Genomic DNA, 24,570 nt, shown 5'->3' with positions numbered 1-24,570 from the left:
GAGGTTAACTATAAAATTATAGCGAAGATCAAGAGCAAGTTGTTCAGAGCTGGAACGAAGCCAGCGGAAACCGGGGCCCTCGCTAACTAGGGGTGGGCGGACTGTCGCGGACGTCCCAAAGGGACCTGCGGGGAGGGGACAGAGTTACGAGTCGTCAGCCCAAGAGAAGAGACGAGGTCAACGGCTGCTCGCGATCAGCCCACCGCTGGAACCACGGCTAAACGGGGGGGGGAAACGACCACGAGGGCGACGGCGTCCCGCCACGCAGGGAGGACCCCACACTTCAGCCATTAACGTGCTCTGACCTCTGACCCCTGACCAGGCAGAATGGAGCGTTAATGGAGCTCAGACTTTCTCCATCCCTGCTGTTCTGGGACTCCCTGCTCCTGCGGACATTCCTGCACGACGTTCTTAAGTGAGCAGGGGAACGGGGGGCGGGGAAGGGAAAAACTTAAAGGAAGTTTCCAAAGCCCACTTAGAGCACTGCAGGAGTACTGCTATTTATAAAAGCACAAATCCTCCGCTAAAATTAATAAATGCACACAATTGAAGGCATCCTGTTATTTTGTGGCTAGGACTGAGGAAGTTATTTTGTGGTACACTGATAATTTTGGTTAGAACACCAGGCTATAAATACTGCCAGCTCCGGTCCCTCGCTCGCCTGCCAAATGAAAAACTTGTTTAGGAATCAACATGTAAAAAAAAAAAAAAGGAAGGGGGGAAGAAAAAAAAAAAAAAAAAAGAGCTTAGGTGAAGCAAACGGCGTTTAAGCTTTTTGTTAACCGTGCCACTCGCCTCAATCACACATTCCATTCTGACAACAGCACGGTGACGGAGAAAGACGTATGGCCGTTGCGCGAAACCCGCCAAAAGGCCAGTGAAAGGAACGTTTGTGCTCTGTGCGCTTCTTGGGGGAAAATAAAAAAAAAAAAAAAAAACTAAACAACTGAGTGGATGCTCACTTTGCAGAGCATGATTAATGCGCTTGCTCGAAAATGCCCAGAGCAGAAATCGGAACAGGAGCCCGGAACCGGAGACGCGGCGATGGCCGCACGACTGCGGCAAAACCGCTCTAACCGAAGGCGGAGAAGATGCTGCTGCGGCGGCGCACCTGCGCAGCCGCCGACTCGTCTCATGCGCGATCCCGTCTTCATTTGCATGATGGGTACCTGTGCGCTTTCCGACGGGGTGCTGTTGACGCAGAAGGAAGAGCTTTGAGAACCTTCCTTTTATACCATGCCCTATACGCACCCTTCTATTCTTTGCACCCACGGTATGTGACGCCGTGACTAGGAGCCACCGGGCCCCGCGGTGCGAGTCCCGGTGCTGACCGGTTCTGACATGTCAAGATCCCAAGGCTTCCTGAGGACTCCGGGGGTCCGGTGGAAAATCCCAGCACGGTATCGCTCGTCCGGCGCGAGATTTTTTCCATCGGACCCCTGGCAGAGGCCCTCCGCAGTGAACGCCGCCTTAGGCGAGAGAGACGGAGGACGGCGGCAGAGCGGCGATTTGGGTTTTGTTCAATAATGTTTGCAGTCGTTGGAGCAGAAAGAAAAGCAAGCAAAGGATGACGCGGGCCCGTCGGAAAGAGTCCGGCGAGGTCACTCCCGTCCACGGGGCTGAGCTTCGTGAGCCAAAGAGCTGCCAGCCTCCCTGACCCAAGCAGGTCGCCGTGGGATACCAGCTGCAGCCAGTCAAGCTTCTTTAACCTTTGTTTATGGTTGTTAAGGAGGAGGAGGAAGTGCCGGAAGGCATTCCTGTTGGATCTGTCTTGTAGTTAACTTTACAACCGCCCTTTATTTACTGATAGTGGTGCGGAAGCCTGTCAGTCAGGGGGAACGCTGGGAGGCCCCCGGCTCGTTAAAGGGCCCCGGCCAGACAAGGACGACGGCAGGCGGCGCGGCTCGGAGCTGGCAATCAATCGGAGCCGTTCCGCCAAACCTCTCATATCCTGCGGGCAATCAGCCGCCATCAGGAATGCGCGTTTCATTCTTTCGCGAATGCTTTAATTCGAGGGGGAGGGGGCACGGCTGTGTTTTTTTTTTGTTTCGTAAACGAGCGAGGCTCACGTCGGGAAGCGGTGAGCAGCGAAGAGACACGTCAGCCGCTCGCGCGCCGCTGCCGACGCTTCTGCGGATGCGTTAAATCGATGAGCCCCGGAAGCACGCGAAGCGCACGTTGGCCTTAGGCACATCGGCGAGTTCGAGGCGAAAAGGGAGAAGTAAACATATTCACGCCAAAAGCATATTTAATCTCGTTAACGTTCGTGCGCCATTATGAAAGCTTTTTATTATTCTGCCGCTTAAACAATGCTTTCACCCAAAGCAGCTACAGTTTCATTTATTTATACAGCTAGATGAGTGAACGAACCTGTTTGTGTTTTCTGCATTTCTTCCTGCATTCTGACCCAAACGGCCACCGCCAGCCTGGCGCAGGGGGGGGTAATGTTTGCAAAAGCGCTCAGGATCACGTGGCCGGCGGAAATCTCCCGGAGCGAATGCAGCATCCTTGCGTTTCCCGTGCCTCCCTTCACCCTCGGATGAAACCAGTTAGAGGCTCGGCCCGGAAGGCAACCCCCCGCCCCTTCGACGCCAACGGCGAATTGACTGACGGCGTAGCGATTCGCAAGCGCCAGCGTACCTGACCAAGAAGGCTCCGGCTGGCCCCCGTTCCACCCGAACTGCAAGCGTTACGCGACGGACGTCGGATTACGAACGGCGTTCAAATCGGAACGTTCATCTTCATTTCAGGCCTCAAACGTGCGGCCGGCGGGGCCCTTGTTCTGGCAGCGATCGCTCTCAATGAAGGAGCGGGCCCGGCCGAGCAGCGCCCCTGAAGCTCGCACGCAAAGAAAAAGTGACGGGGGAAGTGAGGTGGACCGAGGGTACGTTCCCTGCCCCTCCTGGAGGATTAATAACCCTTCGGTGAGAGGCAGTGTGGCCCTGGGGCCAAGGGCAGGGAGGGAAGCAGACAGACAGCGTCGAACACAAGCGCTATTCAGGGTTTGGGTTTCCCCGCGGAGGGCCGGCAGCCGCGGGCCATGCTCCGCTCGCGCTCTGCTCCAGGACGCTCCCTCCGCGGTTCCCTCCGGCTTCCTTTCCTATCTTCAGGTGGCAGCGGGGGCCAAGGGTGCCGTCGCAGACCGTGACTAACCGACACGTCCCCCCACCCCCTGTCGGCTGGTTAATGCCCCCTGCGCCCTGCACCAGATTGCAGCCTTGAAATAAGGGCACAACCCCTCGCCAATACTCTCACACCTTACCACCCCCACAGAACCATCCTGGCTGCTCAGCAGGACAGGAGAAAAGGTGGCGACCACCAGCAGGCGACGCTGCCCACAACGTCGTGTCGCCTCCATCCCAACAACCCCACAACTGACCACCTCCCAGCCTCGCAGTGTCATTCAGCGACGCTCAGCAGGACCATCTGCATCACATTCCAGTCGCACACGGTGGTTACCGCATCCCATGTCGCACACACCCACACACGTTTTCCCCTGATCCTTCCGTCTTTGTCGAGAAGGAGGGCCTGGTTAGGTACCCCCCTCGACACATTTACCCGAAGATCTACGCTCTCGCTTTAGCGCTGTGTACAAATAGAGCCCCGTTGTTATCTCGACAATTGGATTACTGCTCATCTAGCTTTTCCTTATCAGCATTTGGGGGGGGGGGGGGGGTCGTGCCCAGGGGAAGTACGCTAACTGGAAGCGCACGATGGACGAACACCCCCCAATCCCGAACATGACGCTATTCAAACGCCGCCGTCCACGCTCTTGACCGAGGAGTGAGTCACGCTGCGTCCTCCACTCGGCGACAGCTTTGGAAGCGCAATGACTGGACACGGTGGGCGTCTGCCTCATTAAGGGTATCGGACTATTGCCGGGCGGCGACGCAAAGCCTTCGTTTCTGGGGAAAACAGAGAATGGCAGCGCGAACAGCGTGCTGGAGGGAGCGGCGCCACGGGGAGGAGTGCGCTCAAGTGTCGGTCACTTGGATTCGGATGATCCAGCAGCCGAGCAACACGGTATCCTGTTTCTTGGTCATGTGGGACAATCACTGGCGCACAGCTCCAGGCACCTGCCTCCCCTTCAGCAGCACTTCCAAAGGCCTTATATATACAGTCAAATCCAAATCATTACATTTACAGTCATTAATTTGTGTGGCACTTTTCTCCAAGGTGACCGACAGCGTTAGGTGTGTCTATAGGGGACAGCTGGTACAGTAGTGAATCGAGGTACTGCCTCAAGACCTAAATGTGGTCGGTTCCAATCCCGTTTAGTATTTTGGCACCCTTGAGTGAGGTACTTCCATAAAACAATTCTACCAGTAAAACTACCCAGCTGTATAAATGGGGAAATAATTGCATTTATCTAATGCTTCTCAAGTGACTTACAATGTTAAGGTACCTACAATTATTTACCCAGCTGGGTAACTTTACCAGAGCAATTTAGGGTCAGTACCTTGCACAACTGTGCAACAACCGGGATTTGAAATAATGACCTCCGCGTTTAAAGGCAGCAGCTCTAACCAGTGCACTACCAGCTGTCCGACATTGTAAATAGTTTTGGAGGAAAGAATCAGAGGAAGAAACGAGTAAATGTATACTGAGCTACTTACAATGATTTACCCAGTTATACTGGAGCAATTGAGGGCAAGTGAGGGTAGGGACTCAAACCCAACTTCAGACACAGAAAGCGAATTAACAGAATTTATGCATATGATATGTAATAAGAAACATAACTCGCGGTGGAACTTTTGTCACAATACTTAGTCGTACTAAGTCCGATTTGCGGAAACGTCGCCGTGAGCTCATTTTGTTTGCTGGCGCTCGTGAGAAGACTGGCTACAGCGGGGCCAAGCAGGAGGTCCAGGATTGGTCGTCTTATCGCTTATTTACTCGGTCAACACCTAGAGCCAAACCAGCAGATTCCCCATTTACTCGGTCTGATGTTTTTACTGCACACGTTTGGTTCAGGAACCATGCGCAAGGGTAGTTGCAGCAGGTTGAGTTCCGTATCACTTACTGTCCAAGAAATCAGTGCGTTTGGGCTCTGAAGGAAGAACTTTTGTTCAAGTGCTGCCTTTGCAAATTTGGCCAAGCGGAGCAGATGAACCGTCGCCAGAGCAGAAGATTCAGTAAACAAGAACATTTCTTTACTTGCTCACTCTTTTCTTTGTATGTTTCCTTTCTCGCTATCCTACGTAAAGGCAGGGCAGCAGGGGGCGTAGTGGTTTGAGCTGCTGCCTTTGGACTCGGAGGGCGCAGGTCTGAATCCCACCTCCTGCTGTGGAGCCCTTGAGCCAGGTACTTACCCTGAAGAGCTCCAGTAAAAATGACCCAGCTGTTTAAATGGGAAACTAACTGCAAGTACCTTTGGAGCAATGCGGCATCCAGGAGAACTGATGTAAAGGAAAGGCGAAACAAGGTGAACGCGTCAAGCGTGGTAATCCCCGAGACGGACCCCAAAGCTCACCGTGCAGCACCGTTCTTGCCGGCCGTCCGCACACCTTGCTCGCCCTCTCCTGTGGGACTGAGCACATGAAGGCCTGGGAAGAACGAGAACCCCCCCTCCCCCCCGCCAAAGTGGTGTAAAAGGGGTTAAAGACCCACTCAGTGCGAATAAAGCGGCGCAGCCAGGCCACCTGCCACCGCACCAGGAAGGACTGTTCCAACGGAAGAAGGCATTGTTCAGGAAACCGCGGCGGATCGAGAGTTCCTCTTAAACCCATTAGCACCCGAGCCAGCACGCTTGACTTGACTGTTTCAAAGCAGGAAGCGGACGCTGCTGGAACCCTTGGGGGGGGGGGGCGGAAGCGGATTAAAAGTCTTAACCTTCCCAGTGCAGCTTTCACACCTGCCTCGCCCGTCTGCACTGGGGCTTTTTCCACAGACCGCAGACAGCGTGTGCGTACTTCGGGCTGCAGCGCCCCGGGGTCCTGCACACTGCTGGGCCGCCTTCCTAGTACGCAGGTGACACCTTTATCCAAGGTGCGAGATACACGGCACTGAACTCCCTACAGTTACTCACCCATTCGCACAGCGCAGCAGTGTAAAACACGCTCACTCACGGAGTCACAAATTCGTCTGAAGTGCTCCTCCTTCAAACGGAAGAGGAGGAAACCCACGCAAACACGAGGAGAACAGGCAAGAACATTGCATTCAAACCCACAGCTCAGGTGCTGTGTGGCACAAGCGCTACGCGCTGTGCCACCAAGCCAAGCGTGTGCCAAATACATTCATCTCGGGAGTAAACGCTGCTTGGATCACAAATCACCGCTTCCCTCTTCATGCTGCGAGTGCTGAAATTGTTAATACATTTTAATAAGATGAAACATCAGATTTAAAATACTTTCATTCTAAATGACATGTGCAAAGCTGGGCTTTTGGTTGCAACGTGCTTTCTCTCTCTTTCTCTCTCTCTCTCTCACCACTTGTCCTAGTCAGTGGCACGGCAGTCCAGAGTCTATTCCGGAATCACTGGGCACAGGGAATCCAGGATGGGATACCAGTCCATCACGTAAGTAACGCACTCCCACGCAGCGTTCCTAACACCGGACCTGCAAACCCACTACTTCTGTAGTGTAACAAGGTCCACTCAGAACCGTAGGTGCTGCAACTCCGCCAAATGACACTTTCCGCACGGCAGCTGACAACGTGCGATTTGTTCAAGACACCTGTGTTTGGGAGCGTCTGCAGGGCTCAGACTGAAAACTCCCACAAGTTGAATGAACTGGACTCTGGATTCTGGGCAGTGATCCAGCCAGTGACTGTCACTCACACTTAGACCTGGTGCCCAGTGACTTGGACTCAAACACAAGTGATTTAAATCAAACTCGGAGAGGTGACAACTCGACTATAACTCTGGTGGCTGCGTATTGGCCACAGCGCTGTTTAGACATTCACATTCATTCATCTAACTGATGCTTTTGTTCAAGGAGACTTAATATGATTAACCCTCAACTACGAGGTAATTTTTACTGGAGCAATTGAGGGCAAGTACCTCGGCTCCAGGGCACAACAGGGGTAGGTGGGATTCAAACGCGCAACTTCTGGATCCACAGGCAGCGGCTGTAACCGCTCTGCTACCTGCTTCCACAGGTGAGGCGCGGACCTCCCCCACGTCCCACTCGCGCCGCGCTCGAATCCGAAAGCACGGGTACCGAGACCGACGAGGTGCCGACACTCTCGACGGAGGTGGGAATGTCACCCTCTGCAATTCAGCTGTCCTCCATCCCAAAGGTGCCGAGCTCAAAACCATGAAAAATCAACACGGACAGCCTGGTAGGAAGATCGCACGTGGGGAGGGGGTTGGCCGACTGAATCTCGAGGGCCCGGTGACTGAAAGCACCTTCTTCCACGGGGGCTAATTTAAGTCATTAAAATCCACTCCGATTTTCAGCACAAACACTTAAGATTAAGATGCTCCTAGCCGAAGCCTTGCTCTTGCACGTCGAGGGTCCTAGTGCCCACCCGCCAACTCTCGCACCCCTCCTCCGTGTGAGAGGGGCCTGCAGAGCCACGTTCCATTCAGGAAGGGTCAGGCTCCAATTAGGGGATGTCGCCGGAGCTGAATGGACACCCTCCTGCAGGAGGGGCAGCGGAACAAAAAGGTCGGACCCCGCTGTAGCCGCACAACAAGACCCCACTGTTCCTTTTCAATGGCCTGCAAGACTTCCCGCCCCTCGGAGTCCTCGTGCACCTTTGCTTCCTGTCGCCCCTCCTGCGCTACCCTCACACCTGTGCCACACCGGAGGGGGCGGCCCACAGAGGAAGCTCTCTAGGCACCTCACAGATGGTTCTGCGTCGGCAAAATTGCACTTTCGTCACGCCTCCCGCTCCCTCGTCCTACCGCCCCACCGCACCCTGGAACGGCCGCGCCATCGCTCCGAATACACACCCAGCAAGAGCCCACGTCCCTCAGCCAGCGTGAAGGTACCACAGGGCAGGTGTGCAGGTAAATCAATGACCCTCTCTCATGTAACGGACCTGTACGTTCCCTTAAACACGCCCTCAGAACCTCGGGCACAAAGGGTGAGCAAAGCCTGTTGAGCACCTTGTCATCACACACTGCTATGGTTAAGAAGGTAAACATTACTATATCCTTTGGCCTCTTCTCCCCGGCTTCCTGGAAATCAGTAAGCGGCATTACGGCTCAACAGATCGCCTTACACGTGGCTCGTCCGTCCACTCTCGCCGATGACATTTTGCTTTTGGATTTTTTTATTTATTTATTTATTTTTTTTTTTAGAACTTTGACCTCTTTATTACACTGTCATCCCAGCATTTGGACAAGGGATCGAGAAGTTGAGAGCACGTCGTATGTGAGCAGCGCAGCTATTTGAGTAGAAAATGACACGTTGCAGATGACATTCGTATGCCTCTGGTTAGCAAGCCATGCGTGACATACCGCACTCAGGGATGTTTTGAATTAACTCCTGGTCAGCGGAAGCAACGGCGGCGGAAGACAAAGTCCTTGTAATGTCACACCACCCGGTCATGCAAATTTTGGGCTACAATCCGAAAGGACATCGTCAGCGTCTGAATGTCACCTTTGGCTGTAGAACACGCTCCGTCCCTCCCTCCCTGTCCTTAACCACTTGTCCTTTCCTGTGCTACGGCAATCCAGAGCCTATCCTGGAATCGCTTGGCACTAGGCCAGCAGGGGTACGCCCTGGTGGTAATGCCAGTCCCCTGCAGGACTAGATAGAATAAAAAAAACAAAATAATATATCCAAAAGCTTACTCTAGTACATTTTCAGAAGTCTTTTTCTTGCACATATTGATTTCTGCAGGCTTTGCTAACATCCACTACACAGTTTGGCGAATATGAATCATACTTCACACACTCGCACCTCCTCTGCACAAGGACACAAGTCTCCACGGTCAGGAGCCGAGAGCACCCAGAAGCACGAGTCATATTCAGGGTACAAATTATTTTTTGCTGGTCTCCGAGGGGTAAAAGAGAAGTCACACCGGAGTCTCATTTCTGGCAGATGAATGAGACATTTGCAGTGAAATATTTGCTGAATCAACACATGCTTGTTCAGGCACATGAATGGAAACAGGAAAACACACACGCACACACACACACACACACGTACATGCACAATCGGAACGTTTTCAGCAGAAATGCAACACCTTTCAGTTTCCGTCTGCGTTTTTATCCGGGACATGCCCAGAGTGCCAGCGCACATCACCATGATGCACCTGCAGAGGACACACCACCGACACCTCCATCGCACCTTCTCCCATCATCAATTTGCAGGGTCTTCTGCCCCCAAAGCAGACAATACAGTGAACACGCGATACATACAACAATGCACACCGTTTGTCTCTCAGCCAGTCAGGAGCCACTTAGCTTTTATGCAGCAACCAATGAGCTTGAAAGCTGCCCATCCATCCCATAGTATAATGTGCAATTTCTTTTGAGTCTCCATGTAAGGTTACCAAAGCATTCTGTATTGATCAATAGCATGGGGGAGGGGGGGAAAAAAAAAAAAAAAAAAATGCTACATCTAATTATAGCCTGAGCTGAGAGGGGAGGGGGAAGCGGATGTGTCAGACGGCGTGTTCGCCTTCGACTCAACCCGTAATGAGTGATGGGATCGGGCCGCTGACCCCTCCCCTCAAACATAGGAGCACTGACTCAGAGCGGAGTCCAGCAGAATGGAGCCCCCCCGTAGATTTGACACACCTCATGACCACTGCTAAATATCGGTACGCTGTCACAGCGCAAGGAAATATAAGACACCAAAGCATAGACAATATGTTTCAAAAAGAAGGAAAACATTTTTCAAGCACTTATGTTACTGAAGGCAGTCATTATAACCTTCCAAGGCTCTGTTGGCAAATTCCCCCCCCTCCCGGATCGTCTCCCACACACAGAGGAAGCATGTGGCTCCTCCTCCTCTCACAGAAGAGACACTCTGCAGCCCCTCCTGCTGTCTTAGCGCGCGCGCGCACACGCACACACACACACACACACACACACACACACACACACACACACACACAGCTCCCCCGCAGTGGCTGTTCACGTGTGGCGCAGTGAATGAGATCAGCGTTCGGCTCACTACTCAGACCATGTGGCCCTCGGGCTCTTCCCACCCCCCTCTGCCCCAGTGGTGGCGCTGTCACCCCTCGCTCCACACATCCATTCATTCATGCAGCCGGTCAATGAGCCAACGGAGCGGAGTGAGTGGGGGCGGGGGCTGCTGAGGAGATGCCGGGGGGGGTCACCTGCATGACAGCGCTGCCTCGGCCACTTAGCCAGGGAGATCAACTGACACGGAGAGGAAGTGACCCCTCCCCCATCGCCCGCCTCTTCCCTCCGCGGCATGAGTCAGCCGCGCAAGAGAACAGAAATAGGCCGCTCATCTGAGCGCAGTGCGGGGTGACGTCAGCCTGCCTCGGCACCGGAGCCCTCCGAGAAGCGGGGGGTCACCCCACCTGGCGACACCTGGGGCCACGGAGACCCGGAGAATCACGGCGGGCCTCGATGCACCGCTCTCTGTACCAGCCCCTATTAATGGATTTTTTCTGGGCATGAGTAATGTGTCATTGGGGGGTGCAAGGGGAGAGGTTCTGCTGACCTTTGTGAAGAAGCTCGTGCAGAACACCAGAGCAGGCTCCCCGCGGTATGCTAAAAACAGCTTGCGGATGACTCACCGCTGCTCATCCGTCACTCACCCCCCCACCCCCCAACCCACGTGGCCATCGCAGGTACCCACCGCCACTGTGACAGCGAGCAGCAGGCGTTTCCCCTTCGCCCTCCCTTCCGCAGCACCAACGGACTCTACAGACAGCACCAGGTGAATCGGTGAGCAGGAAACCATGGCAGCGTTTACTGGGGAAACCCCCCCCCCCCCGAGATATGTCTTGACCCCACGACCCCCCAACCCCCGCAGACTCCCTTCCAAACCTTTCATACTCCAGTGTGAACAGAGTGCCTAGTTGTGAGCGAGGGGATACCGAGGCCCATGCCGGCTGGAGGAGAGGGCTCGGGGGTGGGGTAACCAACACCCAACAGGGTAAAAGACACGCAGGTGCGAAGAGCCCACCCCAGCGAGTTACCTGGCTGCAGTAAAAATAACAAACGTGCACAATACACATAGAAGAGGAGCAACCAAGCCGGTGCGTTACACAACGAGGGAGCGACGCGCGCATTCGAACCGCCGCCAACCAGTTCCGCTGACGCCTGCTGGGATCCTCGGCGCGCTTGCTTCACATCAGCTCCCCGGTTGACAACGCTGCGTTTTCAATTAGTCATCTCGGCCAGGCATCACCATGCTCCTATTTTGAACAAACTGCATTAACTATTGATAAATACTTCAGCCCGGTGAGTAATGCTACGAGGCCACAACTGCCTGCTGCTGCTGCTGCCGCCGCCACTGTACTTGTCATTAATATACCATTATTACAGATTCATTTCTATTATTCTGTTCAGTTTTCTTCCTCTAAAACACTAGATACTAGAACTTGTCTCCAATAAGATTTACACTGGTAGGTTTGAACAGTAATTTGCGTAGCGATTTACTCATTCGTACAACAGGGTAAATTTTACTGCATGGGTTCAAGGCAAGTACCTTGACCAAGGGTGCTCCAGCGGAAGGTGGGATTCAAACCTGTGCCTTTCGCTCGCAAGGTGAGAGTTATAACCAGCGTGTCGCCGGTTGCCACTTCTGCGAGGTTATTGCACAACATTCCCTTCTCCCTTCACGAGCTGAACGTACAGATGTTATTCCTGTGACCAATCACCCCGTTCTTATTGTAGAGAACATTCTGTATACAGTAAGTGCAAAACTCTTAGATGTTTCACAAAAATGTTTGAGACGGTTATTTAACATCTTCTGCATTAGTGTCAATGGGAAAGATCATATTTTAGATTTCCAAGCATTCCTTTTGCAAAAATCTTACAGTATTACAGTAAGGGGTTTGTATGTTAAAAGAAAGAAAGCGCGCGCGCACACACACACACACACACACACACACACACACACACACACGAGACCACTTGTCCCATGCAGGGTCACGGTGAACCAGAGCCTAACTCGACAACATAGGGCGCAAGGCTGGAGGGGGAGTGGACACACCCAGGATGAGACGCCAGTCCATTGCAAGGCACCCCAAGCAGGACTCGACCCCAGACCCACCACAGAGTAGGCCCTGGCCAAACCCACCGTGCCCCTGCCCCCCCTAACCCCCCAGTGTTTGATCGAAGTGTTGGAAAGCTGGAGATGTACCATACAGTCTGATCCCAGGGGGGCAGTGCAGAACCACACTTCCACACAGGAGCACAAGAGTGGTCAAGGCCCCACGCTCGCACTGTTACCAAGCTGTGCCGCCAAGCAGATCTTCGGTTTCACTGATATGTGAACCATCCCGGGCAACCGAAGGGTCGTCCTGCTGGCCCACGGGTGTGCAGAAGTGCAGCGGCGGTGAGCGGAGTGCCTGACGACACGTCCAACACAAACACGATTCATAACATTGCCTCGTTTGTCAAACCGAACTCTTTCTGTTCTTATTTATTCATTCACTCACTCACTCACTCAGGCATTTAGCCTTCAGGCAGGCTAGGCGAGGAAGTGTTACGCAACGCTTGCGCCACTCCGGTCCTTCACTGACATTAAGGTGAAACATTTTCAAGCTTCAGGCACGGAAACGGGCTTTGAGAGGCCGGCCGAGCGGACATGCACATCCTCCTCCCACGCGGACAAACCCACGTGCCCTCATGAACACAGCAGCGGTGTATGCATTACACATGGTTTTCCTTTAAAAAATTAATGAACAATCTATGTGTGGATTCAGTCAAGCGGGGGGACGATATCTTGTCGACCCCCAGTGGGACTTATCCTTCCGCACAGTTTATTTCATGCAAGGTCTGTCCTGTAGGCCAAGGACACTGGGAGACATCTGAAACGGTCACCAGGTCATCGCCCATCCCCCTCCTCGTATCTACAGTCCCTTGTCAGCTCTTAAATGCACCAAGGGGGTGATAATCCACACTAATCCAGTCCAGCATTTCCAGGGGTTATCAACCTTCCACTGGACATCGCCCCATAACTGGAGTATCCCAGCATGCAGCTCCCTCGCAAAGTACTGGCAAAAACAAAGATGTGGGTTTTGGGCGCTGAAAATGTCCAAGGAATGATGGGCGTCTGGATAAAAATTTACCACCACTTGCAGCTCGGGCTCAGCAGTGCTGTGGTTCTGTGTCCGAGAAGCCGTGAAGGCCTTCCTTTCGCTGGCAGGCCCCCTTTGGCGGCGGAAACGGAAGGTCTGCGCAGTGTCTACAGCTGCACTCTCCTTAGAACGAGCATCTGCACGTTTCACGTTGAACAGAAACACAGCAGAGGCGGGTTATGACATCGAAGCCCTGCAGCCATCCAAGGTGCAGAGTCCACTTTCTAAACCACCAACATAATGTCCCATATAGGTGCAAAAGTAGGTAAAGTGCTCCCCCGACAGGCACCAAAGAGGTATCGCTCATCTGGTACGATGAGTGATGTGCAATATTTACATTTACATTTATTCATGTAGTATGTGCTTTAAATCCCAAAAAACTGCTTCATAAAGTTTTGCTACCATAATGTAACAAGTCATATCTGCACTTTGAAATATTCTACAGAAATATAAGCTATTCTAGATATTTCATAATTAAAATTAACCATTGCTGGACAGCATTATTTTGTTAAAAATGCCCTTTTGGAAGAAAAAAATGACATGGCACTTAAATATATCCAGCAGAACCGGTTTAGGAGGAGAGCCTCCTGCCTTCAGTTTAACTATAAAATGTTCTTTTTACAGGATGATACTTGCATCAGCCAATAAAGGACATAAAATCACAGCAGAACATGTATAATCCCCTGAATAAAGTCACATATAAATGAAACAGATTAAAAAAAGTAAGAAACCATGTGTCAGCTAAGTTACTCACTTATGTTTAAGCATTGCATTTACTGACAACACTATAAAGTGTTATGAACGGTAAAGCGCAGGAAGAGCTCGGCTTCCTTTTATTCATCTGGGAGGTACAAAGAAGACAAGTTTGTAGTCGAGAACCATTTCTTGCAGACAGACCAACAAAAGAATACTACGTGTATCATGGAACGGGAGAGAAGGCAGCGCAAACGAGGCAACATGATGTGGAAACTATCTTCATACAGGTAAGTGGCTGTGGGTTCAGCGCCCACGCTGGGATTACCCCTGGTGGAGCTGAACATCACCGCTGACGCGCTTCACCTATTGCCGGAGGGACTTGAGCCCATTGCCATTACACTACACCTCACTCACTGAGTAATATGGAGCAACATCGAGAGCATAAAAAACAGGAATCGGTGTCACCCCCCCCCCCCCCCCCCATCTACGAGTGAGGACCTGTCAACTCACACCAGCTTGCCTTTAATAACATTTCAACAACCGACCAATGTCAGCACTGTTTGTGAAAAAGATGTGGGTTTTGGGTGACACTGCAAATGCAGAACCCAGTTTTTTTTTTCCTCTCTCCATGTTTTGTGACTCTCCGCCTCTGGACGGACCCTTCGGCTACGTACAGCATGGTGTTCACTGGAAGTGACTTTGCAGAAAAGCGTCTGCTAAAAGAATGAAGGTAAATGTAGGTAACAAAACCCCATCTCCATGGTAACACTTGTTGAACCCACCCCGCCAAAAAAAAAAAAAAAAAAAAAAAAAAAAAAAAAAAAATTCTTTCATTTTGCTTTTTGGATCACATTGCAGGTCAAAGAATTTTTAAAAAAATTAATGAAAAAGCTGTGGAAAAGCTTGAAAATAAGTCAAACAGATGAAGGAAGAAGCTTTGGGGGAGGGAGTCACAGTTTGCATTTGGTACAGAGCTGGAAGTGTTCGATCACACTGAGAAGGTGAAAGACACAAAAAAAAAAAAAGTTACTATTGTGCGTTTATCAAGGTCAACACACAATGAAAGAGGGTCTGTAAATGTAAGTGGGGGCTTTAAGCTAATTGAAGGTGGGCATCCACTTCCTGAAAACAGATAAATTGATATGCATAAAAACATAGCTTGTTTGATAAAAATATTTCACTATGTGACTTTGTTTCCTTATGTATTTTTGACTGAACTTGAGTCAGTCCAGGAACACGTAGTTGTTTTCTCCATAAGAAATATTGGCAATATTGTTATATGGATTTTGCGGAATGAATCACGTCCAAATACCGGGCACAGCTGGTTGCACAGCGGTCAGAGCCGCTGTGTTTGGACCAAGGCAGGTAAGATACTTACCCTAAATTGCTTCAGTAATGTTACCCAGCTGCGTAAATAACTAAGTAGCTTAACACTGCAAGCTGCTTTGGAGAAAAGCATCAGCTGAATGAAATGTATGCAAATGTATTGTAAGTCCAGGAGCAGAAGACAGACCCTTGGATGCAGTGTACCTGATCACCTGTGCAAAGCCAGCACATAACTACTGAGGTACATGTGAATAAGCAGCTCCACACTGGGACATGTGACAAAGTGATACCCAATGGCTTATGTGACACAAAGCAACAAAGACAGGAGTCCTCACGAGCAGCAGTTAGTAGAGGAAGAGCAAAGAGTGAACACAAAGCATAACGTGCACCATTAATCATACAATTACCACCTGTCACACGTAACATACCCCTCACTGCTGTAGGGGGGAGCATTTTGCAACAGCATGTCGAACATGGTAATTCGAGCAGGAAACGGGACTAAACCAAAGATGGTAGCAATCAGGGTGTTGAGTAAATCAGCCATATAAAGAAACGCGGCTATGAGAAAGCCCGAATACAAACAAGATGAGGGATTCTGACTGGCACAGAAATAACGCTTGGCTGATTTTTGTGATGAGAGCTGTAGCGGTTTTAACAACCAGCGTCACAGTCCTAATTTAACAGCTCATCTCATACAGCCGTTTCCTGAATACTGCAGAGCTTTTAACTGTTTACATTCTCTGGGAGCAAGAGCGAGCCCTAGCGGCACAAACTTCAACTTTTCATTGGAGCACCAAGGTTGTATAGTTCTGGGTATCTGTTGGTCGGACTGGGGAGGGAAAAAAAAATTTAAAATAAGTAAATAAATCCAGCATTGAGGAGGAAAAATGAAAAACACTGGGAACTGTCACTATGGAAGGAATATTTATTAGATTTTTTTATATTTACATATTTATGTAATGATAAAATACAGTGTAATACTCATCAGAAAGCTGAATCCAGATCTTTCTCATAAAACAAGTTCTGACAAAGCAATTTAAATATCCTGTGTCTGAAAAATTAACAGTTCAGGTGTTCCTTTCTGAAAAAAATAAATGTGAAACAGCCTTGAGACTAGTTTTACACTGCAGTCAGATTTACAGTTAATTAAAGTGCCTCATTGCTTAACTCATTATGTGAAAAGTAATTTTGCGTTTCCCTCTGCTCTGATCACACACTGGTTATTACAACTAGACACCACATACTATTTAAGTTCTTTGGAAAGCAGCAACAGCAATACGCTCAGCAGTATTTACCGATCCTCCACTTCACAGATTTATTCATAAAGCCATCACTAAAACTGATATGTTCCTCATTCTCACAACTCTTATGTACTATATTCCAACTGGATTTAAATTGTGATCGAGTGTCCAAAGGCATGCGCCAGGGACTGCTGCTCTGGGTTTCATTCGTTCAAGCTTTTGTATGAAAAAGCTTGAACGCTTCACAATGTATAATTAATTTTATAGAGGTTTCAGAAAATTATTATTTCACAGTGTTCTTTCAAAGCGTAGCCATTTCCATAACACAAAACAAAACGCTGCTTTAAGGTAATAGTTGCGGTGGGAACTATGGAAATCACTGTCCCCAGGATATCCAATAAAAGGGGGACTTCTTTATTAATCAGCTGACCAATGCTGTCTTCAAATGAAACGCATGTTCTGAGAGAGGAAATGCTAAGACTGTCCCCCAGTGGCTGCCCAAGGCATGATGCATGCTAACTTTAACCACAAATAGAAATAAATCATATAAGGCATTATTTGTACACCACAGATTTGTTAGCAACAAGCACTTAACATTAATCACTAATGATCCCATGTTTACAGAAGTCTCAGCATGTCCTAGTAAAATGTTACATCTACAAACACAGTATTTTGTTATTGATGAAAAGAATTATGTCAAACAGTGATTCCACCCCAACCAACTGGTCTTCAGTGGTTTCGCTTTAACTTCCTCTAGTTCCCTGCACATTTTTTGATGGTAGTTTGTGGCTGTTGTTTCTGCCTTCTTCCATGATTCCAAATGCAGTGAGATTCACTGATTGCAAATATCTGTTGTGAAAAATTTGACAAAGACTAAAAAACTTCTCATTTCTGCTATTGAAAAAGCAAACCTTAAGCGTACTGACTTTAACTGGGTAGTTATGGGGTATGTTTACAGATAACCAGTGAGAGAACATGAGGAATAGAGGACTAAACCTTAAGACCTTGACAGATCTCGTGCCTTCAGAAAGAGGCACATGCCTGTAGGACCACTTCCTCTTTGTGTGTAACCGTTTCTTTATAGCACATGTGCTGCAATATACAACAACTGACATTAAACTAATCTTTTAATTCAAGATTTGTATTATTATTTCTACCCTTAACATAGTTTACTGCACAAACATGGCAATACTAACTGGACTAGCATAGCAGCTGGTACTGTTCTTGAATTTCTCTCATCCATGCTTTTTTCACACATACCTTCAGTAGATAAAGAGGACTCTGGTTCGTGGAAAGGGTGAAATGGAATCAGCCATTTTTCGCACCTTGGCATAATTAATGAAGCCCCTGAGGAACAGCAGGATCCCTGGAGAAACAGCAAAAAACCCTGTTGCTCTTACTAGTTTCACAGCCACTCAAACACACTTAATTACAACAGGCCACATTGTGACTACAGAATTTCATTAATAGAAAAGATACATTATCTGAAGAATTAGTTCTCTCTTTTACCATTAGTGAATAATTCACATGACCAAAAAAAAGGGCAGAAAACTTTGTTAAAAGATCGAACAGCAAGGCCTATGTTCAGTTGTGACAATCTTACAAAATGATGCAGGAATATTATACAAGTCTTTACAAAACAAAGACATATCTATTTATCAAGATGCCAGAATGGCATCTGAAGTATCATTTTACTGAACAGCTCTACAGGTTATCATGTGCTTCAGTTCAACATCAGAAATTCATTTAGTCCTAGAAGCTTTCAAATGATTGATTATTGAAAATTCCTCAACTCACCCAGAACCAAGAAGACCCACCACAGCCAGTACTGGCCATCAAAGTATCCAGGAAAGTAGGTGGAAAACTAGAAAAATTACAATAGACAATAAGCGGCATTTGAACAATCTTGCTAGCACCATACCATAATATGTGGAAAACACGCCAAGGGGGTTCTGCTGCTTTCTCCATGTTTGTTTTGCCCTAGAATTTAGGAAGCAGGCCTTACTCGCACAATCAGGATCCACTTGATGAGTGACAGGCCAAATCCAGATATGGCACCATAGCGCCCAGCTGCTGATGTGGTGAGGCAGAAGGACAGGAAGAATCCAATCCAGTTGAAGAGGAATGCCACTGGAGGGTCAAGAACACATCTTGATGACAGCAAGACCATTCTACACACTCAAACTAGAGATATGGGCAAGAGCTGCACTAATCCTCATCTCCAGTCATGTAGCATCTCACATTTACTCATTTAGCAGATCCTTATCTCCAAAGCAATGCACAACTCAAGGTAAAGAGAGTGCACTTCACAGGGAAAGAGCTTTATGTGCACAAATGTGATTTTTAAACTGCAGGTTATGGGATACCACAGTTTTATGCCAGTGAACATTACATGAGTAGCTGTTTACAGAACTGAGTCTAATAGCAAACAGGTGACTCTGACAGATGGCATGATGCAAATTTATGGAGCTGTTAAGAGATCAGGAGAGATGTAGGCAAGAAAGAGCCACATTTTGAGATACTTCATGATTGTTGTAAGGGATTCAGGAGTTCTGATGAAGAGAGGGAGCTCATTCCAAAACAATGGAAGCAAAAACTGAGAACCTATGGACTGTTGATTTTGGCCCTCTCACAAGAGGGACATCAAGCATCAAGAGTGAAAAGGACGACTACTACTACAAAAAAAAAAAAAAAAAAAAAAAAAAAAAAAAAAAAAGGGGGGGGGGGGGGGGGGGGGCAGAATGAGGGATGTACAAGAATAAAATGTCAATTTGGAAGAGAGAATCAAAGTAAAGGTCATATTTTTAGTTGTGTGCAGATAGATTTCTTCACTAGTACTGTGGCTTTGAAACTAGTATTCTGCAGAATTATCCATCACAACAAAACCATAGAACACATTGTTAAAGGACAGCCAACGTTTTTCTGTCCAGCGGTCTGCATCTCATACTGGTGCAAGTACCACAACCACCACACCAGAGCAAGAACAGACCTCAGTGCCCAGCCAGGCCAAAATCGACAAAAATCATTCCTGGAATTGTTATTTTGCTGCAATTCCATGCTGCTGGACAGCAGGCTGCTTTCAAGGTCACCATAGTTGGCATGCTACTATACACACACACACACACACACACACACACTTTAATTTAGACTTACTGAAGAAAGTCAACATGAATATTCCATCATTTCCTATTCTCAGATGGTCAGCATCATCAAAGTCATCCCTGGCCACAAAATCTTCATCCTGTGAAAAAAGAGACATTGATAACTTGTCATTCATATGACTTATGTCCTTCACAAGAACTACAGGGTCTGGTACACTAAGAATAACAGCTATTACAAGGTCCACCCAGAAAGGAAGGCAAAATATAAGCAGGAGGAGATATTTACCAGTGTTACTTAGAAACTGCTATGAGAAATTACCAAACTTGGGGCATGATGGGGAGGTTACTTTCAAGGAGGAGTTGCGTAATAAGACACAAAATTAACATTACTAAAATTAACACATTGCCAATGAACACTGGAAACTGAATGACTACCATTTTGCACAATTTTTCTGCCCCATCGTATCAATGAGCTAGTCCTGTAAGTAAACCACAGGAAAGGCACTTTTTGACTGGATAAGCAGCGAGTGTCTCTCAGAACAAGCAGCAAGCCACCTGTAAGCACAAAGTAGGTCACTAGGAGGTACCGAGCTTGAAGCCGAGATTTTGGCAAGTGACATACCCCTATGAATCCAATATTCTGACAACAATGAGATAGCCAGAGTACTTGATCTTTCAGGCCAGGATAATTAACTACCATGGAAACTATTTTCATTACAGAATTACATAGCTCAGAAGTGAATGCCAATGCTCAGGATAAAAAACAACTGCAACATAAGCCACTTGGAAGGGCACATTTCTTAAAAAGTGGCATTCCGATGATTGGAAGAGCAACTAAAATGGGATGAGTCTTAGCAATCAAAGGGTCAGATGTTTCTGAGGGGTCTCACAACACTTCCACTCATTTACCATACCTCTAAAGAATTCAGTGCCACATCATCAAAAGTGTCCAGTGGTTCCCTGGGCTGTACATACGCAGCAATAAAATGAAAAAAAGCAAAGCAAATTCTACTCTTTTTACAAGTCAACGATATGATATGGGTGATAAGTAACAGATTTTTAATGTTTAACAGTTCGCAGAAAAGGGCACTGCTCAAGCACACAGCGACACACTACTACTGTTCACCTAAAAACAAGCCACTACTTTATTAAAGCTGGATTAAAACATTCATAATTAGTTTAGGAGAGTGTTGATAGTAAATAAAGGAGCACCAGATGGAATCAATAAAAGCTAAACTCACTCTGGCAGCAACAAGAGGAACTGTTGCCCCAACCTTGCTCCTCTCAGCTTCATCGTAGGACGGAAGTGACGTAGCAACGTTGTAGGAGGGTGGTTTGGGGAACACTCCGTCTTCTTTATATTCAAAATAAGCTGAAAAAGTCAGAACAAGACACTTTTTCATTATGCAAAGTATTGCAGAGTGCATTAAAACTATAAAGCTACAGTCTTGATGACAAAGTGATTATTAAATCCCAAAAGCACTTCATGCTTGCAAAGCAACACCTACTGAATATGTGAAAAGAAAAGCATAACTACTCCTTGCAATCTGAAGATCGCATGTTCAAGCTCTCATTTCAGTAGCTCTTAACAACATACTTACTGTCAATTATTACAGTAAAAATTACACAATAGTATAAATGGGCAAATAATTTTTAGCATCTTAGTATAAACACCCAACACTGCAAGGCACAGAGAAAAGCACAGTAATCTTAAAAAGAAATAATTATAGTATATTACTATTATTTCCAAGCCACTGAACACTGAAGATTAAAAAACATTCCCAGCATAATCATTCAAATGATATAAAATCTTATAACCCGAATGGAAAGTATTGCCCTGGTCAGTAACCTAATGTGAGATGTGCGTGTGATACAGCGGCGCCTCACCTGCATTTTCAGCTGCGACGCTGCTGTACGGAGGGGGTGCATCGGTCACCTGGGAGCCTTCTCCTGCCTCCTCTTCATTGGTCAACTGAACAGAAATATTATATATATACACACCGATATATTGTCTTTTTACCTTGTCACCACCGCTCAGAGGACACACAGCATTGCATTAGCTATTCCAGAACTTCCACACAACAGCCCAGTTAATTTTAACAGGCATTCTCTTGGTTGGTCTAACCATTCTGTCACAGTACAGGACAGTAAAATTCAAACAGGCAGCTGTGTTTTTCCTCTCAGTTTATGACACTGGCGTGTTTTTCTAACTAACATCCTGGCAGCGGTGTACGCAGGCTGAGTCACACGACTCCTTTTGTCTCCGATAATACTGCACGGCACGCCCTGAGCACTCTACCAAGAATCTGCCCTTACTAATTTAGCAGTACAGTATATCCAGCCTAACACAAAACGCATCGGACTGCTCAAATGGTGAAACATCATTACTTTTTAATGCCCTTGATTAGCAACGGATTATCCTGACCGGAGATAAACTCTGAAGAGCTTTAGGCGCGCCCGGTAATTCTTAAGCGGAAGCAGCCTGATTAGGAGACAAAAACAGTCAAAGATCAGATGAAGTCATATTTAAAGCGAACACAATTTGAGCTCCTGTGATAAAGACAATTGCATAGATTTGGAGATTTTTGCTTTTCTACTCCTGAAAAACTGCAGCGCCTGCAGCTTTTTGTTGTTCCCGAGCACTAGTTTATTTCATTTGCTGGAATGCGTTTAGATTTTTTGACACCGACATCTGAAAAACCTGCTAACGCAGCCTGTAGTGTAGTGGTTACAGCTGCTGCCATTGAACCCAAAGGTTGCAGGTTCAAATCCCACCTCCGGCTATAGTACCCTTGAGCAATAAATGGTCCGATGACGGGGCGGCACGGTGGAATAGCGAGTAGCGCTGCTGTCTCATAGCACCTGGGTGATGCAAGAGGACATGGGTTCGATCCCCGCTCAGTGTGTGTGGAGGCTGCATGTTCTCCCTGTGTCTGGGTGGGTTTCCTCCCAAAGACATATTGTTCAGGTTCCTCCATAGTGTGAGACAGTGAGAGTGTGTTCCACTGATGTATGGATGAGTGATGCAGTGCAAGTCTCTGTGGTGAATAAGGTGTGTGGGTTGATAATGCTAGAGTCCATTGGAAGTTACTTGAGGGGGGGGGGAGGAAAAAAAAAAAAAAAAAAAAAGTGTCTGCCAAATAAATGTAAATGGGTAAATAATTGTGAAGTAGCTTAACATTGTAAATCACTTTGGAGAGAAGTACCAGCTAAAATGAATGTAAAGTACAGAGCTCCAGTCCTCTCAGTCACCTTCACAACCATGTTTAAAACTCAATACCTCAGGCCTTGCCATTCCTTCACAGTCAATGACTGTGACTGACTGAGTCACGTTAAAGCATGATTATTATTATTATATAGCTGCTAAAGTATTTAATTTTCCAGTTTGTAAAGTTAAAAAAAAAGAATTTAAACTTACTGGTTCATTCGTGCGGGTAAATTTTGCCCGCACGGAATCTACCAGTAACTTAAGTCTTAAGTTTCGCCATGTTCTTAGGTTTAATTAGACAAATCGACTTCTCCCCCCACCAACTTTCAGAAGTAAATCAGCGAAAACGTTTACGGAGTGTGTGGAGAAATGAAATGAAATTAAATAAAATAAAATAAAATAAAAAATAAATCAAACTAAAGGAAACGACAGGAAAGAAAGCGAGGGGAGAACAAAGGGAGCGTGTATGTCCTCGCGCAGAACGAGCAGGAGGGCGGGAAAGACGGAGCTGAACCCGGACACGAACACTCCTCGTCACTCCTCCAGTCCATGTAGCTATAATAATAACCGTTTTTTTCCGCCTATATTGATACACACAAGCGAGAAAGAGCGCACAGCTAACCCACATTCGCACTCTTATATAATGGTCTGCGAGGCGCATTTATTATTTAGCTAGTTGCCCATATCTCTTTTTCTAAGTCTGCTAGTCAGGATAACTTAGCAAAGCATAAAATATCGACTGAGATTCACTAGTCTTTCAAACATCGACATTGATTTCGGTCGTTTTAACTTCCAGTGAGGCTGCCAAGAATGAAAGTAAAGTAACAAACTAGGTCAACGTGTTACTCCAAATAAAAGCAAATACAGTGGTTATTCCGCCAGTCTTTCTGAAAATATTTCACATTAGCTCCACAGGAGAGCACCGAGCTCCCTTCACGGGTTGAACGGGGGGGGGGGAAACGATGAGGCCTAACACAAGCTGTTCGGCACCGCCCTTTCCTGTGCGCTTTGCCCCGGTTAGGGCCACAGGACTGGAGGCGCTCACACGAGACTCACCTGCTGGTACCTTGGGCTCTGCTCGGCCATCCTGCAGCGGGCGGAGAGCTCGTCCACAGGACGCTCTCTTTAATCTCAGGCGAGGGTGAAGCGCGGAGAAGCTGCTGTGCTGGACGCCGCCCGTGCGCGCTCCCTTCCGGCCAGCCGCGCTGTCACAGTCCCGCCGAACTATGAACCGAGAGGCGAACGCGAGTAAAAGGCGTGGAGCGTCCGCCGCCCCGCAGCGAGGTGACGCGCGTCAAGACGCTGATCTTTATGTTGGAAACATGACTAGTTGCTACAAAAAAAAGAAAATCCCTGCTCAGCTGCTGTGCGTTCTGTTGTTACTATTCATTTTCCATTCATTCTTCCCTTGTTGTTGGTTTATTTACATGATCTATTCGTGTTATGTTGGGTACGCACTCAATTCAAGGTAATCCGATGCAACACTATGGGGACATTTACATTATTATTGCATTACTATAAATAAGGAAGAAAAACAACTGGATAAGAACAGAACACGAATAGATTTAAATAAACGAATATATAGATTTTAATATGTTGAGTGTTGTAGTTGAATGACATACCGTTGGCGTTTAACAAGTGTAGGACAAACCCCGGGGGACACAAATAATTAACGAAATTTTTATTCCTTGATTATTTGTAGTTTATGGTCACTAATCTAAATTTACATTTATCAGACGCTTTTCTCCAAAACGACTTATGTTAATTTACGCATTTATACAGCTGTTATGTTTTACTGGAGCTATTTAGGGTAATT

General features: G+C 47.6%; 1 protein-coding gene across 1 annotated transcript; it reads right to left on the bottom strand.

Moving 5' to 3' along the window:
* Positions 1-16,684: 16,684 nt before the first annotated feature.
* On the bottom strand, positions 16,685-24,052 carry LOC108936743 (NEDD4 family-interacting protein 1-like). Its single transcript, XM_018756297.2, has 8 exons — positions 23,811-24,052; positions 21,434-21,518; positions 20,788-20,918; positions 19,599-19,686; positions 18,451-18,575; positions 18,243-18,309; positions 17,706-17,811; positions 16,685-17,294 (listed from the first exon to the last, which is right to left on the bottom strand). Exons 1-7 carry the CDS (start codon positions 23,838-23,840, stop codon positions 17,708-17,710), a joined length of 630 nt encoding a protein of 209 aa, XP_018611813.1. The 5' UTR covers positions 23,841-24,052; the 3' UTR covers positions 16,685-17,294; positions 17,706-17,707.
* Between the last annotated feature and the right edge of the window lie 518 nt (positions 24,053-24,570).

Source organism: Scleropages formosus, chromosome 13 (genome assembly GCF_900964775.1).
Source record: "Scleropages formosus chromosome 13, fSclFor1.1, whole genome shotgun sequence".
In the NCBI taxonomy this organism is placed as follows: Eukaryota; Metazoa; Chordata; class Actinopteri; order Osteoglossiformes; family Osteoglossidae; genus Scleropages; species Scleropages formosus.
The sequence above is the reverse complement of the archived record's forward strand: the minus strand, read 5'-3'. Positions and strand labels throughout refer to the sequence as shown.

Bases quoted from the DNA above. Each gene is read 5' to 3' on its own strand.
- LOC108936743 (XM_018756297.2), bottom strand. From the start codon at position 23,840: ATGGCCGAGCAGAGCCCAAGGTACCAGCAG. The intron at 19,687-20,787 runs GTGAGTTTAGCT...CTTTTTTCACAG, and splicing joins TTCCTCTTGTTGCTGCCAGA to GATGAAGATTTTGTGGCCAG. The intron at 18,576-19,598 runs GTAAGTCTAAAT...TTGACCCTCCAG, and splicing joins ATTCATGTTGACTTTCTTCA to TGGCATTCCTCTTCAACTGG.